We start from the raw sequence: 20,460 nt of genomic DNA, 5'->3' as shown, positions 1-20,460 counted from the left end.
TTCCTGAATGCAGAGCAGACAGGGAACTGCTGTCTGCCTCACTGGAGCCTGGGATGTTTCTGTTTACAAATCCTGGAGCCAGGCAGGGGCCACTACTGGAGGCGTGCTGTCTGCTTCCTTGCTACACTCAGCCTTTGTCTGGGGTCGGTGTCAAAGAAAGAACAACACTGTTGCATGTGCAGCAAGCAACAAAGGAAATCTTAAATATAACACACAGTGGTTATGCTGGCTCCTTAATCTTTTACAACTCTGTGTGGAAAGGCAAATTAGGGATTAAGTTTTAAAAGAAAAAATTTTAAAGCATGTGCTTTTCATAAAAGCAGAGAAAAACATTTAAAATCAAAATAAAGATCGGAGTTAAATGAATTCCTTAGCAAAATAATTCAGATTGTTAAATAGCGTTTCAGTAACGATGATATATTGTGCAGCTCAGTGTTTTGAACAAATATTTTTATAAGGAATAAACAATCTTGACTTATTTTAATTATTAAGTTTGTAATGGCAACTATACAATGACCATAATCAGATTAATGTTTATGTTTAATGTCCTAAAACAAACTGAGAAGAGGCAGAGTTCGTGGGGCTTCTTCAAGATAGTATTAAATACTGAATATTTAAGATTATTTTAAATGTAACTTGCCTTGTTAATTACTATAACCAGATCTAGTTTATAAGAAACAAACACAACAAATAACAATACGCAAAAAATTTCATATTCTTCTAAGTCCGGGAATTTTATGATTGTATTATAAAAGCAACAGCAGGAAACTAAAGGGAGAAAGAGAAACAATCTATCTTAAACCCCCTCCCCTCCAGAAAGGAAAGCTTACCTATCAGTCTTAACTTCTAACTATGAATTTATAATTTTTAAAAATTTTTTGTTTTTTACCTTTTATTATTTTTTATATTGCTCAATGTATTACATTCATAGCTGTACAATGATCATCACGTTGAATTTATAATTTTAATGTCTTTAAACTAGCTGCTTTGTGATTTCTAAAGACTGTATTTCAGCATTTTGTTTCTTTTATTAAAGAATGAATTAAAACAGTTAATTATATTTCATTGAAGTAAAGGGATTAAATAAGCATAAAATAACATTTAATAGCTTAAGAACTTTAGTAAATATAAGAAAATTAAAGATTAAACTATAGACTATGCTGCCTTTAAAAAAACATTGAAGTACAAAGAAAAAAAAATCATTAGATATGTCCTCAAAATATTTTTGGTATAATTCTACCAGGCCTTAAATGTCTCTATTCTGTTCATATTTTATGAACATAAATGATAAAACAAAAGTGTTGTTAACTCCATACAAACACCTTTGAAAATAATTATTTCATACTTCTTATAACCTAACTAAATAAAAGTCAATCTGACCCTGAATTAACATTAGGAAAATGGAAATCTAATCACTGCATATTCCTTACGTAAAACAAAACAAAAATTCTCACAATACAGAATCAAACCAAAAAGTCAAATCACTCAGAGATCCCTGGTAAATTTTCCTCACTGGTATATAAATGATACTTCTAAATCCAGAATTTATACTAAAGACCCTCAGAAAATGACAATGAAACAATATGGTTATAAAAGTAGAAGTTAGTTATATTTTCCAGTCATTTGAGGACTAGACAACAAAATATAAATTGCATTGTATAGGTAACTCCTGCCTCCTCTGATGTTCTTTTCATTTTTGACAGTAATCATCTGATGGTGGGCTCACTCTTATAAGGACAGCAAGATAGAGATGTAGAGAAAAATAATTTAACTTTTTTACTAAATTTACTTTCATCTGTCTCCTGGTTTTTCCATTGTCTTTCTCTTTTTGAACCATTTTTCATTACAAAGCATAACCTACATACACAAATGCATTTATAATACAAATGTACTGCTTGGTAAATTATTATGAAGTAAATACTCATGTGGCCACCACCTGGGCCAAGAAAGAGAATGTTAATGTTTCCCAAAACCCTACCTGCTTCTTCTGGGTCATAATAGCCTTTCTTCTCCCTAAAAAGGCCACCATCCTAACTTTTGTTTAATTACTTCCTTGTTTGTCTTAATAGTATAATATTTTCTACCTGCTTAGTTTTACCCATTTCTGAATCTTATATAAATAGAATTTCTGTGCTTTGCATTTGTACGTTTTCAAGATTTAAGCCTGCAACTATAAGTGAAGATAAAATTCATTCAGGTTGCTTTCTATATAACAAGTTATTTTTCCCAGTAATGAGTCTGGGACTTATAATTACAAGATCACTGTAGGTAATCCCTATTAAGCATTATAGAAAAGAATTACAGAAATATATACATTTGGTTTTCCAGCTATAATTAGTACTTTTAAAGTATCCAATTTGATGGCAAGAGAAAAATTTATTAAAGCAGAAAAATGAAAAGGCTGCACATTCTCTGACTGTTTCTAATGTTTTGGCAGCAGAGGTAGTAGTAGCAACCAAGAAGGCCAGAGTTAATAAACTATGCACTAGAGCAGAACAGAGCAGAAAGAAAAGCTTGGAGATTGAGAGATATAGAAAAGAGGGAAATATGCCTTACTAGACATGGCTTTATGTAACTGGCAATGTTCAGAAAACCAACCTTAACACACAACCTAAAACCACTGACTCAATTTAACTATTCATAGCTCCCAGATTATTTCCTTATATCCTACCCTCGAAGTACAGCCATGCAGTATCTGACAATTCATTAAAAGGACCTTCCAAACATACACATCTGGCCTTCCATGAAAAGATCATAGGATCTATTTATTACTTTCACTCAAACTGTTCATAAATATTTGCTCAGTTCCTACAAACCCCACTACTCAGATACTGAGGGTAGGGTGGTAAAGTGACATAATACCTAGGGCACTGATGGCACCAATATGAGTTTATAATAACTTTTTCTGGTGCTCCAACACAGATACTTCTTTTTCCCCATCTCCTCAGCTCTTCTTTTTGCCACTTCCTCTCTTTTTACCCCTCCTTCTCTTTTATGTTCCTTTCTTTCTCCCAGTACATATTTTGGCCTACAATCTTGTCTTCGAGGTACCCACATGTACCACTTAAAAGCACTGATGACATTATGGACAATGTTAGAAGTTCTATTTTTAGTCCAATTCCTGTATAGTTTTTAAACAAAAACAAAAACAAAAATTAACTATATAATCTCTGTGAGATAGAAATATTGTTTTAAAAAAAATCTTAGTATTATGTCAAACTGCAAAACAAACCACATTAATCTTCTTTAATGAGTGATTGTTTAGTAGTTTCAATACTTTTTTTTTTTTTTTTTAATGGCTACACTGTGGCTTATGGACGTTCCTAGACCAGGGATTGAATCCAAGCCACAGGAGAGATTTACACTGCAGCTGCAGTAATGCAGGATCCTTTAACCTACTGTGCCGGGCCAGATATCAAACCCATGCCTCCTCAGTGACCTGAGCCACTGCCGTTAGGTTCTCAACCCACTGTGCCACAGCAAGAACTTCAGTAGCTTCAATACTTTGATAGAGCCAACAGTTCTAAATTCATCAAATAAAAACACCAAAATAGTTTTTTAGGAACATGTATTTTCTACTACAGAACTCACTATACATATTTTTTGGTGATGTGAAATGCTGATTTTTATCTTTCATTAAATTTCTATGTGTATCCTTTTAAAAAAAAACTAATAAAAAGAAAAAATATTGATCTTTACAATAACTGGCACATTATTTTAAAGGAGGTAGAAAATTACTTAATTAAAATATCTGTACTAAAAGCCAATGCAGTAGCTGAGGTCTATCCATGGTGCGAGCTAAATCCCCATCCCAGGAATTTCCACATGCCACAGGTGAAGACACACACACAAAAAAGTTAACAAAGGGAAAATAATTTTGATTTATATCATTTGTGTGTACATTTTGATATCCATCCTTGTATACAACAGATTTTATTTTAAAAGGAGTGAGGAATTTATAACATACAAAAAGGAGTTGGTACTAAATAAAGAGGTGCTAAAAGATCTTTTTGCTTCCTAAAATTCTTACTTTCCTCTAATAGTAATATATCCACATTCTTGCTATAGTCTCACGGTAGATGGAGTTTACTTTCCTACCCCTTGACTTTGGATCTGGCCATGTGACTAACACAGGCCAACACAAAGTTGGCAAGTATAAAATAAACTTTGCACTCCTTGTGATCAACTAATCCACTATTAGAAAAATTATTCCGAGTAGATGCTACCCCTTTATCCTGAGCCCCAGAGAAGACCCGAACTGACCTTGCAGCCTGGAGCTGAGTACAGCCTGCATGAGGCAAACTGCAGCTGATCTACAAGACCAGCGGTCATAAGAATAAAAGCTTGTTGTTAAAGCCACTGAACTTAGAATTGGTTTACTGATTATTGGCAACAGCTGAGAAACACATGAACATGCCTCTTACTGCTCACATACCATCTTAGAGAGATGTGTGCAAATATATACAGCTTTCAGTTATCTAAAAACTAGACATTTTAGAACAGTTTAGAGTACATTTTTCTCTAGTTCTATCCATGTTTTTTTTCACAATTGTAATTGTAGATAAATTAACATCCAAACAAAAGTGTCTAAAAGTAATGCCTATAACCCTGTATAAACTATAAAACGTCTCAGAGAATGGTTCTTACCTTTACAGAAGATAACTCTTTATTTTTAAAATATCAAGGATATACACATATATATAAACCAGTTACCATAATTTCAAGTGTTTATGAAATGCTTTTTAAATACTATTAGCTCATATTTCTATGTATTTTTAGTCTATGATAAAGAAAAGAAAAATGTCAATTTCCTTTTCCTTTGCTTCAAACCATGGACCTCTGGTCAGCAGCTCTGGCAGCTAGAAATACCATGTGACATGGTAGGTGGTCTGGCACTGAGTTACGTCTGGCTGATTTTTTTTTTTTTTGCTTTTTAGGGCCTCACCCGCTGCATATGGAGGTTCCCAGGCTAGAGATCTAATTGGAACTACAGCTGCTGGTCTACACCAGAGCTACAGCAATGCCAGATCCAAGCCAAGTCTTAGACCTACACCACAGCTCATGGCAACGCTGGATCCTTAACCCACTAAGCAAGGCCAGAGATCAAATCCACAACCTCATGGTTCCTAGATGGATTCTGCTGCACCATCATGGGAACTCCTGATTTTTTTTTTTTTTTTTTAGATAGAATGATTTTTATTTTTCAGTTATAGCTGGTTTACAATATTCTGTCAATTTTCTACTGTATAGCATGGTGACCCAGTTACACATACATGTTTATGTTCTTTTTTCTCACATCATTATGCTCCATCATAAGTGACCAGACATAGTTCCCAGTGCTACACAATAGGATCTCATTGCTAATCCATTCCAAAGGCAATAGTTTGCATCTATTAACCCCAAGCACCCCATCCATCCCACTCCATCCCCCTTCCCCTTGGCAACCACAAGTCTCTTCTCCAAGTCCATGATTTTCTTTTCTGTGGAAAAGTTTGTTTGCGCTGTAGATTAAATTCCTGATTTTTTTTTAAAGGGAAGAGTAGAAATCTTTTACTAGATAAAACACACTGTGGTAGACAAAATCTAATCCAAAATGGCATGGAGAAACACATGACAGATACAGAAAAGGAAGTTTTTGTAGTGAAATAATTGCAAACTAGGTGTTTTAAATATACGTATAAATTTCTATTGAAAAAATCTATAAAAACCTCTTCTTAAATAACATATTAAAAAATGAGTAGGGAAAATTCTTTTTCATGGTAGCAAAAACAAAAACCATCAAAGGCAGAAAAAAATACTCATAAATTCTAAAACAGAAAGCCTGAATTGTGAAGTTTGATCTTTAGCACACTTTTACTCTCTGTGCCAATATTAATAGAAAATAAAACGAAAGAGTGCCTTTTCTGGACATTACTCTGTGGCCCAGTGGGTAAAGGATCCTGCATTGCCACAGCTGTGGTGCAGGACATAACTGTGGCATGGGTTCGATCCCTGACCCAGGAACTTCCACATCCTGGGGGTGCAACCAGAAAAAAAACAAAAACAAACAAGAAAAAAAAAAAAAACACCATTTCTTACTGCCATTTCCAGCAACATGGATGGACCTAGACATTATCATACTAAGTGAAGTCAGAGAAACAAAAATATTATACCATTTATAGGAGTTCCCATCGTGGCTCAGTGGTTAGTGTTTGCTAGGTCCTGGGGGCGGCGGGGGTAAGAGAGTGTGACCACCAATGGGCTTTGAGGTAATGAAAATGTTCCGGAATTAGACGGTGGTGGCTGCATGATACTGAGATTATATTAACAATGATTTTTTTTGCACTTTAAATAAAACATATTTTGCACATTCCTGTTGTGGCTCAGAGGTAACAAACCCGACTAGTATACATTTCAGATGAGGGTTAGATCCCTGGCTCCTCTGAGTGAATTAAGGATCAGGTGTTGCCATTAGCTGTGGTATGGACTGCAGATGTAGCTCAAATCCTGCATTGCTGTGGCTGTGGTGGAATTGCAGCTGCAATTCCAATTCAACTCTTAGCCTGGGAACTTCCATATTCTGCACGTGTGGGCCTAAAAAGCAAAATAATAACAATAATAAAACATTAAAAGGAAGAATATTATGACATGTGAACTATATCTCAATAAAGCTGTTTTTTTTAAAAAAAGACAGAGAACCAGCTTAAAAGGGCTCGTGTAGCCAAACTCAGAATTACTTTATTTAGCATTAAAAGAAAAATCTACAAGTCCATACTAATACTTAAAAACAGAAATTCCTGGGTAGCTCAGTGGGTTAAGGATCTGGCATTGTCACTGAGGTAGCTTGGGTCATTGCTGTGGCAAGAGCTCCACCCCTGGCCCAGGAACTTCTACATGCCATGGGCACAGTCGCAAAACAAAAACAAGGGAGTTCCCATCGTGGTGCAGCAGAAACAAATTTGTCTAGGAACCATGAGGTTGCGGGTTTGACCCCTAGCCTTGCTAAGTGGGTTAAGGATCTCCAGGGTTGCTATGAGCTGTGGTGTAGGTCACAGACATGGATCGGGTCTGACGTTGCTGTGGTTGTGATGTAGGCTGGAAGCTGTAGCTCTGATTGGACCCCTAGCCTAGGAACCTCCGTATGCTGCAAGTGTGGCCCTAAAAAGCAAAACAAAACAAAACAAAAACAACTTTTTTTTCTTAACTTCTTTTTCAGCACAAGAATGAGAGCTATCATTAAATTAGAAGAAATGACAGATTCAGAAAATCACCATTTAATTTAACTTTTTGGCTGTACCCACAGCATGTGGAAGTTCCCAGGCCAGGGATCAAACCTGCAGCACAGCAGTGACAATGCCAGATCCTTAACCCACTGAGCCACCAGGAAACTCCCTAAAATCACCATTTTATAATTCCTAACACAATAATTGGTCTGGGAAAGGATTATCAATGCATGATAAAACCACTAAATGAAAAGGTTGTTGAATAACAAAATTATTTGCATAGTGCCAAAATAACTACTGACACATTACTAACTGCAAAAGCAAAAACGTACCTTTCCAATAGAGTCACCACCTTAAATGATACCATGCTTGATATGATACAGTAAGAAATATACAACATCACCCATAAAGTATTCACGCCAAAATGTAAACCTTCTAGAACTAACCTCCAATTTAGAAACGTCAAATGATTAAAAATAACAATATGAAAATAATTTAACAAACCCTGCATGTTGGGACAACTGGCCTAACTCTCTAGAAATCATTTCAGGAGTTCCCACTGTGGCTCAGCAGAAATGAATACAAGAGGACATGGGTTCGATCCCTGGCCTTGTTCAGTGGGTTAAGGATCTGGCATTGTCATGAACTATGGTGTAGGTTGCAGATGTGCCTTGGATCTTGAGTTGCTGTGGCTATGGTGTAGGCCGGGGGCTACAGCTCCACTTCAACCCCTAGCCTGAGAACTTCCATATGCTGAAGGTACGTCCCTAAAAGGCATTAAATAAATAAATAAATATTTAACTATATATGTACTAATTATCTACTGTTACATAACAAATTACCCTAAAACTTAATGACTTAAAATAATACACACTTATTTTTTCAGTTTAAAAATCCAGGCACTCCTTAAACATAGCTTAGTATCTTTCACAAGACTGCATGCAATTAAGGTTTAGACTTGTGCCATAGTTATCTCAAGGTTTAAATGGGGGAGTTAACTGCTTCTAAGCTCACACAGTGGTTGTTTGTAGGATTCAGTTCTTTGTGAGCTGTTGGCAATTCCTTGCTGGCTATTGGCAATTCGTTGCTGGCTATTGGCAGGAGGATAATCTCATTTTTGTCAGGCAGCCCTCTTCATTAGAGCAAGCACAGAAGAGCCAGAGAGAATATACCAGCAAGACAGAACTAACAGTCTTTTTAAAACAATTTTAAAAGTCATATCCTATCATTTTTGCCATATTCTATTTGTTAGAATCAAGCCACCAGGTCCTGCCCACATTCAGAGAGCCAGATTAGCCAGAGGTGCAAATACTAGGAGACAGAGAGCCATGTCAGAAGCTGCCTATCAGAGTTTACATACAGATGGTCCCTGCTATATGATGATTTGATTTAGGATTTTTTTTATCTTTATGACAGTACGGATATGATAAGCATTCAATAGAAACCGTACTTCAAATTTTGAATTTTGAGGTCTTTCTGGGCTAGCAAGATGAGGTATGATACTCTCTTGTGAAGCTTGGCAGCAGCAGTGAGCTGCAACTTCTAGTAAGCCACACGATCACAAGAGTTTAACAGATACACTTACAACCATTCTGTACCCATAAATAACCACTGTTTTTAACTTTTAGTATTCAATATATTATATGAGTTATTAAATATTTTATTATAAAGTAGGCTTTGTGTTAGATGATTTCCCCAACTGTGGGCTAGTGTGTTTTGAGAATGTATATGGTAGACTAGGCTAAGTTATGATGGTTTGTAGGTTAGAAATATATACATTTTCTACTTAAAATATATTCAAGTTACAGTGGATTTATCAGGACATAACCCCACCATATGCTGAGGAAGATCTGTACATCTGATTCTCATTAACTGTGGTAGTCATGTTCTATAAAGTTATTGTAAACACTTAATTAGCAAATACTGACCACTGTTCTTACTGGAAATACAGGGTCAGGTTCCTGTGAGCCTCTAGGCAAAACCTCTTTGTCATGCCATCAATACATAACCTTCTTTTATATATGTTTCTGTTTAAAGTTATCTGATTTAATATACAGTGTATTGTTGACTCATTAGAAATGAACTCATGGCCAACAATAGCACCACTCATGTCTGAAAGAAGCACACCTAACACACATGTTGTCTCTGTAAGGAACATCACAGACTTTCCGCACTCTTATTAGGAATACTAGGCAACACTTCAGCACTGTAACTGAGGGTCATTTTAAACTGAAAAATCACAAAAAAAAAAAAAAAAAAAAAAAAAGGCAAAAACCATGGCACAAAATAGACAACAAAAAGGACACATCTTTATAGTATGACAGCTTAAAGAAGAAAGGCAAAGCATCGCCTTGACTGACCTTAGCTGTAAACATGCACATGAGGTAATGCAAATTTTTATTATTCAGCTCATGTCTTTGAATGACTGAGAAAGCAACATGAGTACTGATTTGGGGGGTACAAATTCATTTTAGCAAGTAAGGGGTCACAAATACGGAATCCTGGAACAATGAAGATCAATTGCATTTTATTCATTATTTAAAACCTTGAGAGGTATATACTTGGGGAAAATTAAGCAGAATATCCACTGGTTTAGGAATGACTTCTTATAGTTCTTTTGCTTTGGGGGGAAGATGAAAAATACAAGAAATATGACCTTCTATTTTTCACCTAGAAGGACACAGGAACCTGAATATATTTCAAGGGAAATTCAATAATAATTCTTCTCTCAAATAAATAAAGACACCAGAATATAAGCCTCATAGAATAAATAAAAATTAGCAAAAAAGTGCCCTAAGTAAAAAAAAAAAAAAAAAAAAAAAAAAAGATTATATATAAAGGAGTATGCTTGTATATGCTTGTAATAGCTGGTTTCTAAAGGATATAAAGACAGTTCCCTCCCAAACACAGCCATTATTTATTGAATGTTTACTACATGGTAAGCACTTTACAGGCATTATCTTGTTTAAACTATAAGATAACCATATAAATTAGATACTAATATATTGTCTATGAGGTAATTGACACATGGAGAGGCTAAGTAACCTGCATAAAGCTATTTTTAGCAAGCAAAAAAGCAAGGTTTAACTCAGACACTGAGATTGAGAGTCAAAACTGTTTTTATGGGGCTGCACATGAGACATCTGCAAGTTTCCAAGCTAGGGGTTGAAATGGAACACACCACAGCCAGAGCAATGCCAGATCCTTAACCCACTGAGCAAGACCAGGGCCTGAACCCATCTCCTCATGAATACCAGTCAGGTTTGTTACCGCTCAGCCACAAAGGGAACCCCCCCCCCATTTTTTGTCTTTTTAGGGCCACACCCATGGCATATGGAGGTTCCCAGGCTAGAGGTAGAATCTGAGGCTTAGCCACAGCAACAGCAACCCCAGATCCAAGCCACATCAGTGAACTAGGCTGCAGCTTGCAGTGATGCTATATCCTTAATCCATTGAGGAAGGCCAGGGATCCTCATGGATAGTAGTTGGGTTCCCAACCTGCTGACCCACAGTGGGGCCTCCAATACTCTTTCTTAAATCATTATCCTATATAACCTCCCAAACAATCAAGGGAATATTTTTGAAATCTAGTACTTCCCTCTCTCATATGATCCTTTTTTTTTTTTTAAGCAGTTGTTTAGGCTAATTTCCTATGTGGCTTGAATAAAATTTACTTTTTTTTTTTTAAAGATACTTTGTGGGTAAAGGGATGGACTGGGGGTTTGGAATTGGCATATTATGCACACTATGGTAGAGGGAATGACTGGCCAATGGAGACCTGCTATATATAGCTATAAACTCAACCCAATATTCTGTGATAATCTATATGGAAAGAGAATCTGAAAAATAATGGATGTGTATACATGCATAACAGAATCACTTTGTGGTACAGCAGAAAATATCACAACACTGTAAGTCAACAATACTTCAATAAAACTTTAAAAGTGGGGAAAAAAGAGACACTTTGAGCGCTTATTACAATATTTTGATATCATCACTATATTCCCAAAGATGTATCTGCTCAACTGCTATTAAACATGATTTATCAAAAAGACAAGAAATAAGTGTTGGTGAAGATGTGGAGAAAAAAAAGCCTCGTGCACCACTGGTGGGAATGAAAACTGGTACAGCCACTGTGGAAAACAGTGTGGAATTTCTTCAAAAAATTAAAAACAGAACTAACAAATGATTCAGCAAATTGATGTCTGGGTACCTACATGAAGAAATGAAGATATCAACTCAAAAAGATATATGCACCCCATGTTCACTGCACCAATATTTACAAAAGTCAAAGTGTACAAACAACCTAAGTGTATAATGATGAACAAATGCATCAAGAAAATATGTGTGTGTATGCATATATACACATGCGCACAAGCATGGGAATACCATTCAGCCATAAAAAAAAGAAGAAAATCTTTCTCCCTATTACAATGTAGCTGCAGCCATGGGCATTATGTTAAGTAAAATAAATCAGAGAAAGACAAATACCTTACAATCTCACTATGTAGAATACAAAAACAACTGAGGTCATAGATTCAGCGAATAGTTGACATTATTACCCAGATTATGTTGAATATCTAAAACTAAATACAACGTTATATGTTAATGATACCGTGAATTCATAAAAACAATGTATCATTTTATTTTTTTTCTCGTCTGATTACTAAAGAATAAAATCTCAGCTTGGTGACAGTGACTGATTGTATTACTACACAAACACTTGCTATTATCCTCTTTAAACACAGAGAAAGCAAGCTTAAAAATCCAGACCATTTGATAAACAACAACATCTAGATAATTAATAACAGGATTTTGCCTTCACCTTATTTTGAAACAAATCATTTGTAACAGTTCCCACTGGCTCAGTGGAAACAAATCCTAATAATATCCATGATGTGGGTTCAATCCATGGCCTCACTAACTGGCTCGGGGATCTGGCACTGCCAGGAGCTGTGGTGCAGGTGGCAGACATGTCTCAGATCCCACATTTCTTTGGCTGTGGCATAGGCCAGCAGCTATAACTCTGATTTAACCCCTAGCCTGGGACTTTCCATATGCCACAAGTACAGCCCTAAAAAGCAAAAGAAAGAAAGAAAGAAAGAAAGAATTTTTAACGCTACCGTCCACTTACTATACTGGTTTTTCATTTATAGCAGTGATGGGAAATGTCCCTTTAAACTATATATAAGCGGGTTTCTTTTTTTTTTCTTAAATAAGATGATGTGAAGAAAAACAGAAGCAGTTCTTTAACTTTAGAAAATGTGATAAGCATTTTCAAAAAAATCTGCTCAATCCTTCTCCCAAATGAATTAACAAACAAATATTAACAATCCCCCTTTTTGAGTGTAGAGAGTAATGGTTAATGACAATTGAGTATAGATAGTAATGTTTAAAACTAACAGAAAGTAATGGTTAATAACACATACTCTGGAGCCAAAATGCCTAGGTTTGAATCTTGGCTCTACCGTTTATTAGCTACGTGACTTGGAACAGTGTTTGGCACATACTGACTACTCAAAAATGCTAGCTAGTTTCAATGTCCCTGTATACTAAATGTCTGAAGTCCCTTTAGATGTTTACTGAAGAGACTGCTCTATGAACTTCTATAATCCTGATAAAGTGAATTGAAAACATTTTTCAAAATGACCTCAGCAAAATTTTATTAATGTTGAATAACACAGGATGAGCTATGAGCACTCTCATATATCACTGATAGGAAAAGGAACTGTTTCAACTACTGGAAAAGCGATTTGACAAGGAACTTAAATATTGCTAATAACAGATAGAGAAATTATAACTCTAACAATTGTAATTTAATATAATGCTTTATATACAAAGAGTGCACTATAGTAAAAAACTAGAAATAGCATAAATGTCCACAACCAGGGGAACAGATAAGAAAAATATCTAGTTCATAAAATATTCTACAACTATTAAAAATTAATTATTATGAAGCATATACAATAATATGGAAAATACTTATTATATTACTTCTTAAAGCAGGCTCTAAAATGCCTTTATATCACTAATACATCTATACAGAAAGTAAAGAGAAAATATCTGAAACATTCAAAATATTAACAATGGTTGTTTATAGGTATAGAGATTATTAAAGATTATTTTTTTTCCTGTCCATTTATTACATTTTTCTTTTTTTTTCCCTGTCTTTTTGGGGCCACACCCAAGGCATATGGAGGTTCCCACATGAGGGATCAAATCAGAGCTGCAGCTGCCAGCCTACACCACAGCCACAGCAACACCAGATCAAGCTTTGTCTGCCACCTACACAACAGTTCATGACAACGCTGGATCTTTAACCCACTCAGCAAGACCAGGGATGGAACATGTGTCCTCAAGGACGCTAGTGAGGTTCATTACCACTGATCCACGATGGGACCTCCTATCTCATTTTTCTGTTTTTCTTTTTCTTTTCTTTTTAGGGCCACACCCATAGCATACTGAAGTTCCCAGGTTAGGGGTCAAATCAGAACTGTAGCTGCCAGCCTACACAACCACAGTAACGCCAGAGCATCTGCAACCTATACCACAGTTCATGGCAACTCTGGATCCTTAACCCACTGAGTGGGGCCAGGGATTGAACCCACATCCTCCTGGATACCAGTTGGGTTTGTGACCAATGAGCCACAAAGAGAACTCCATCATTTTTTCTATTTTTCTGAATTAAGAAGCAGGTGTGCCTTTAACATTTTCTTACATAAGTAACATATAAATACATTCTTATGTTAAAGATTCAAAAATACAAAAGTATAACATGTAACCTCCCATAAAGAGTCACCACACACTGTTCTCCCTTCTCCTTGATGAATTTGCACCATATATCTAGTAATTTTTAAACGTACGTAAATGTTTTTATTTGACAAATGTTTGTATTTATATTGAATAAATGGTATTTTATAATGAGAATTATAAACGAGGCAAAATGACTAACCATACTTTCGAGTTATGTATTATCCGACCATTAAAAAAAAGTTCTGGTGGAGTTCCCACCGTGGCTCAGTGGGTAACGAATTCGACTAAGAACCATGAGGTTGCAGGTTCGATCCCTGGCCTCGCTCTGTGGGTTGGGGATCTGGCGTTGCCGTGAGCTGTGGTGTAGGTCATAGATGCGGCTCGGATCCCGTGTTGCTCTGGCTCTGGCGTGGGCCAGCAGCTACAGCTCCGATTCAATCCCTAGCATGGGAACCTCCATATGCTGCAGGAGTGGCCCAAGAAATGGCAAAAAGACCAAAAAAAAAAAAAGTTCTGCTTCTTAATCTTATATTTTAATTAATCCCTTTAAATTTCAACACTTAAAGGAGTTCCCCCTGTGCCTCAGTGGATTAAGACTCTGACTGCATCGGCTTGGGTAACCCCAGAGGTGTAAATTCAATCCCAGGGCTAGTACACTGGGTTAAAGAATCTGGTGTTGCCTCAACTGTGGCGCAGGTCACAGCTGTGGCTTGGATTCAATCCCTGGCCCAGAAACTTCTATATGCTATGGTTGTGGCCATTAAAAAAAAAAAAAAAAAATCAAAGGAAATAATCCAAATCTGAAGATTGTGGAGTAAAGGTTGATAAAATCTGCTGACAGAGAAAGAATTCTTGAGAAATCCTACATTTCAATTAAAAAATATTTTAAAAAATTTTGAACTTTTTATTTGGACATAATTTAAGACACATTAACAATTTCAAGAATAAGAATAGTATAAAGAATAAACTTTCATATTTTATCTAAATACTTTTGTCTAAATTCACTTTTGTTACCATTTTTACACTTTTATCTAAATTCACTTTTGTTACCATTTTACCCCATTTGCTTCATCATACAAGGAAGACTATATGTATATGGATGTCCTTTATTTTTAAACACTTCTTAGAATATTTCCTAAGAATATGGATATTCTCTTAAATAACCACACTACTGTTATCGGCGTCGGTAAATCTAATGTCGAAAAAATTCTTCAGTGATCTATTTTGTCAAATGGCCTAACAACCATCTTTTATCACATTTTTCACATCCACTATAGAAGAGTTGGATACCTAGCTGTCAAGTTTTTTAGCCTCCTTTAATCTAGATCCTTCTCACAGTCTCAATTCTTCTCATATTACAATGACATTTCTGAAGAAAACAAATTCCCTTTTTGTCACAGAACATTCTTAATTTAAGAATTGTCTGATGTTCATTTGTGATTAGATTGAGGTTATGTACTCCTGGTTGAAATACAGTACTATATTAGTGATACTGCGTCCTCAGGATATCATGGATGTCCATCTATCCTTTATTAATGATGTTATTAATAAAATTACCTGGTTATGGCATTGTCCAATTTCCTCACTTTATAATTACTAATTTCTCCCTTGTAATATGTTGGAAAAACTCTAAAATGATGGCCATATTCTCAGTCCTCATTGAACCTGACTCTAGACTTAGGAGTTTTGATGATTCTTACCTGATCCAATCCTTGCCATGATACCTGCAGAATGATAATTTTCCAAATCCAGACCTCCTTCATTCACCAGCTGGCGCTTGGCATTCTGTTATAAACAACTGCCCTCCCTTGTCCCTTTTCTGCTCTCAGCATAAAGTCAATTCATTTTCTCTCCAATGGCTTATAATTTATTACTGTATTTTTTAGTACTAAAATTATCCCAAATGTAGACAGTGGGAGGTTCCTACAAGTGGCTAATGTGACAAGTATCAATCCTATTTGAGGGTACTTCTTTCCTTAATTTCTAGTGTTAGCAAAAATTTTCAGGATTATTTTCCACCTATCCTGCTCAGTCCTAGAATAAGTCATTTTTCCAAGAAGCCCAAATTCCACTGACTGGAGAGCAGTAGTAGAAACTAAATCTGGACATTATGTACACTCATTGCTACGGGAGTGCTTTTGTCTCTGATTCTTTTCAACAAACAGAGCTAAGAAATCTATGTAGGTATGTGTGTTTATACACACACACATATAAACATATACACATGCACAGACATATACATGGCTACTACATCTGCCTGTAACACACACACATATGAATTTTCTTTTAGTCACAAGCCCATAATAATACATTCAACTGCAATCTATTCACATAAGATTCTCTTATCTTCCCTCATGTATACTGTGCCCCTACTCCTTCAGTGAGAACAGTGGCTCTCAAAAAATATCAACACTTATACTTATTTTATTAATTCTATAATACAAATACATCTGCAGTTGTTTCAGAATTGTTTTGTCCACACAACTAAAAAGCAACCTTCTAAAAAAAATTCAGGATTTGTTTGCAATCCTCCCCCATTTCTTATATCACAAATTGCAAAAAGTGTATATATAGCCAAATACTATTTTTACAAAATGCTTAGTTTAGTTCTATTTCCCTTAAGTGTGATATTTATGTGAAATACAACTGGGCTCATTTGCTTTAGTATGCTTTCAGTTTGGAATTTGTCCCCTCTTCCTTTCCATCCTTAATGATTTAATTTTATTTTTTACACACACAAGACAGTAACATGATTCCCAAAGCCAAAACTACTTCCAAAAAGCATATTCAGAGGATTATCATTCTTTCCTATATATATATCCTTTCAATTCCATTACCTCCAGCCCTTGTAAGTAGATAACGTCATTATTTTCTGGTTTATCCTTTCTCTTTTTTTCCTTTTAACGGCCACACCTGTGGCATATGGAAGTTCCAGACTAGGGGATGAATCAGAGCCATAGCTGCCAGCCTATAGTACAGCCACAGCAAGCCAAATCCAAGCCACATCTGCAACTACACCACAGCTCACAGCAACACCGGATCCTTAACCCACTGAGTAAGGCCAGGGACTGAACCCATGTCCTCATGGATACTAGTCGGGTTCATTACCGCTGAGCCACAATGGTAATGCTTTTTATTCACCAAACATTATCTCTAGATATAACACCAAACCACTTCATAGAGATCTCACTCATTTTTTTTCTTATATCTGTCTAATTAGTACTCCATTACACTTGCATACCATAATGCATTTCAATCAATCTCCTATTCTTAGGCATTTAGGTAGTTTCCAATCATGTAGTTACAAAATAATACCTTAATGGATAATGTTATACATACATATTTTTACACTTACTATTGGAGGTGTAATTTTATATATATATGTATAATATACCTTCCATTGGAGGTGTGCCTTCAAAGATAAATTCCTACCAATGGGAGTGCTGGGTGAAAGAATAAGAGTATGTGTACTTTTCTTAAAAGTGCCAAATGCCCCTTCGTGGGGTTGGAAAGTACTATTTTTTGATTCAAACTTATTTGATAATATAGCAGTACCCTGGAAATCTTGATATACCTCTTTTGGATTTTAGCTATTTACTAGAGGTAGTCTTAGGATGCTGGAACTCCCCCTCTCACTTTTGCCAAACCTGAATATTTTTAGTACATTTTTATGTTGAAGAACTTTGGAGAAAGATATTATAAGGAAAAGTAAGTCACTTTTAGTACTTACTGAGTGGTGTTGTGTCTGGAGGTGGAAAATTCTCAGTAAAGTTGACATTACACAAATCTGTGCTACAGCAGCAGAAACGATATGTTCCATTCTGAATGGAGGGTGGGGTGGTAGTTACTACACATTCTTCATAGTGACACTCCTGGGGATCTCCAATGTGAGACCAACATCCTACAAATTGGATATTAATGTAAATAAGTTAGGAGTCAATACAATTAAAAAGAACTAAAAGCAAAATAACAAACTAAAAAATCAATCCAATCTGGAGGAGTTCCCATTGTGGCACAGCAGAAAAAAAATCCAACTAGTAACCACGAGGTTGCAGGTTCGATCCCTGGCCCTGCTCAGTGGGTTAAGGATCCAGCATTGCCGTGAGCTGTGGTGTAGGTTGCAGACAAGACTCAGATCGGCCTTGCTGTGGCTGTGGCACAGGCCAACGGCTACAGCTCCAATTCAATCCCTAGCCTGGGAACCTCGATATGCTACAGGTAAGGCACCCCCCCAAAAAAAGATCAAAAAAATTTATATATAATAATAACAAAGATTCAAGAACACTCTTGTACAGTGATGGAGGGAATATAAATGTACACAACTTTTTTAGAAAGTCATATGGCAATTTTTATGGTGAACCTTTATAATATTCGTGTTTTATTATCTAAAAATTCTACTTTGAGAAATCTATTCCAAGAAAATTACCAGATACAACTAAAGAATTATGTTCAAAGATTTTCACTGACCTATTACGTATTACAATGAACACCAGAAAACAACATAGTGTCCAGTAACAGAGTAACGTGTCTGTAAACTAAGATACAGGTATACAATGAACTACTGTAGAGAAGTTGAATATGTTTTCAAGGAATATTTAAAGACAGGAGAAAATATTTATAATATAAAATAGAAAAAATTGTGTATGAAATTGTTTATACAGTATTATCATAATTTGAGGGTAAAAAAGCACGCACATATAAACATAGAAGTACAAAGAAAACACACCTGAAGGGACTCTACTAAAATACTCAAAAAAAAAAAAAAAAAAAAAAGTATGGAAATGTAGGCATGAGTTTTCTATATTTTCTAAACTTCATACAATGACTTTATGCTGCTAACATTTTAATAAGATGTTATAAAAATAAACTAAAAGACCAGTTACGCTTTACAAATTTGGAGCTGGTTTGTGAATACATACATGAACACATACTTTTTAATTTACTCTCCTCCTGGATAGGGCTTTAATCTACCTCCATGCCCCCCTACTGAGATAAACTTTAATTGTATGGGAATTCCCCTGGAGGCACAGTGATAACAAACTGACTAGTATCTATGAAAACACAGGTTCAATCCCAGGCCTCGCTCAGTAGGTTAAGGATCCAATGTTGCCGTGAGCTGTGGTATAGGTTGCAGACACAGGTCGGATCCTGCGTTGCTGTGGCTGTGGTGTTGGCCGGGGGCTACAGCTTGGATTTGACCCCTAGCCTGGGAAATTCTGTATGCTGCAGTGTGGCCCTAAAAGAGACCAAAAACAAACAAACAAAAACTTCAATTGTATGAAAAACATTTATTTCAGATGAAAAAGGTATTACTTGCCTTGTTTTACCAGATTTATGTCCCCTTTTGATTTCTCCCAAAGGCCATAGCAGGTGCTACCTTTTGAGCATAATATTGTTCCATTTTCATGAGAGATTCGACTCTCACCTATTCCAAGGTCTTGCTGATATGGATCTTTAAATGCACACAGACGTTCTTGATTCTGAGAAGCTAAAACACAGGAAATAAAAGAATGACAAATTCATTTTCTGATAATCTTTGCAAAATGTTATAAGATCTTATTCTTTTTGAAAGGCTTTGTAAATTTCCCTACTAAATCCCTAACAAGGCTTGAACAAGTGTGCAATTTTGTATTTATTCAATAACTTCTATTTGTTCATTAATTAATTTTTAACTTCCAAACAAAAAGCAAACTTGAAAAATCATTTCTCAAAAGCAATACTCTCTTACACAAATTATTCTCAACACTCTTTCTCCTATTACAATTTTGGTGTCTGAATAAAAAAAAAATCATCAGAAAAACATCCATTCTCTAAATTATTAAAATTTCAAGAAAGCAAATTAACCAACCTACAGTGCTAAATAATTTTTGGAAATGCTACAGTGTTCACTTCTACCATAAACATATACCATTAGGAATGTTAATCTAAGGATGAGGACAGTGACTACAAATAAGTACATGGATTTTATCTATGGAGATGGAAATATTCTAAAATTAGATTGTGGTAATGGTTGCACAGCTTTGTAAATTTACCAAAAAAATAACTCTTCACTTAAAAGGAGTGAATTTCATGCTATATAAATTATACCTTAATAAATCTTTTTTTAAAACTAAGGTAATTAATAGTCAAAAAGAAAATGACTTTCCATTATTAAAAGTATCAATAGCCGGAAGAAGAAATGTTCAACAATCCCTTATACTGAAGGTCAACCCAATATATTTTCAACGCCAGTCAATCTTTCTCTATATACATAGTCTGACTCAATTAATCTCAGTTAGAACATTTGTCACATAATTTATCAGTTTACAAATATTAACCAACACTGCTGAGAATACCAAAGCAGTGAATGGTTACCAAAAGCAAAAGCTGATCTTTATTTGGTTTCTTCAAGTAGTTTCTTTAGTACTTTCCTGATGCATTTGACTAGGCAGAAAAGCAATCTATACTTTGCCAGTATTTTCCTCATGGGCTTTTGATTTATTTCTTCATTTTAGTATCTCTTATT

At 35.5% G+C, this 20,460-nt stretch overlaps 1 protein-coding gene and 1 long non-coding RNA gene across 2 annotated transcripts in view; both read right to left on the bottom strand.

The window, feature by feature from the left end:
* Positions 1-20,460, bottom strand: part of BMPR2 (bone morphogenetic protein receptor type 2) — a 168,203-nt gene that overhangs the window by 45,594 nt on the left and 102,149 nt on the right. Inside the window, exons 2-3 of the mRNA NM_001204900.1 lie at positions 19,273-19,443; positions 17,686-17,856 (exon numbers count right to left, since the gene is read on the bottom strand). Coding sequence (NP_001191829.1) covers positions 17,686-17,856; positions 19,273-19,443 — 342 coding nt within the window. The remainder of the gene's footprint in view (positions 1-17,685; positions 17,857-19,272; positions 19,444-20,460) is intronic.
* Positions 12,399-16,978, bottom strand: LOC146396096 (uncharacterized). Its single transcript, XR_014828950.1, has 2 exons — positions 14,423-16,978; positions 12,399-13,434 (listed from the first exon to the last, which is right to left on the bottom strand). It is a non-coding gene; the product is annotated as an uncharacterized LOC146396096 (long non-coding RNA).

The sequence above is a fragment of the Sus scrofa genome, chromosome 15 (assembly GCF_054392235.1).
Source record: "Sus scrofa isolate SSC_HxYL_T2T_F1_AM1 chromosome 15, Sscrofa_HxYL_maternal_Yorkshire_Landrace_v2.0, whole genome shotgun sequence".
NCBI lineage: Eukaryota > Metazoa > Chordata > Mammalia > Artiodactyla > Suidae > Sus > Sus scrofa.
This window is presented reverse-complemented; position numbering and strand designations above follow the sequence as displayed.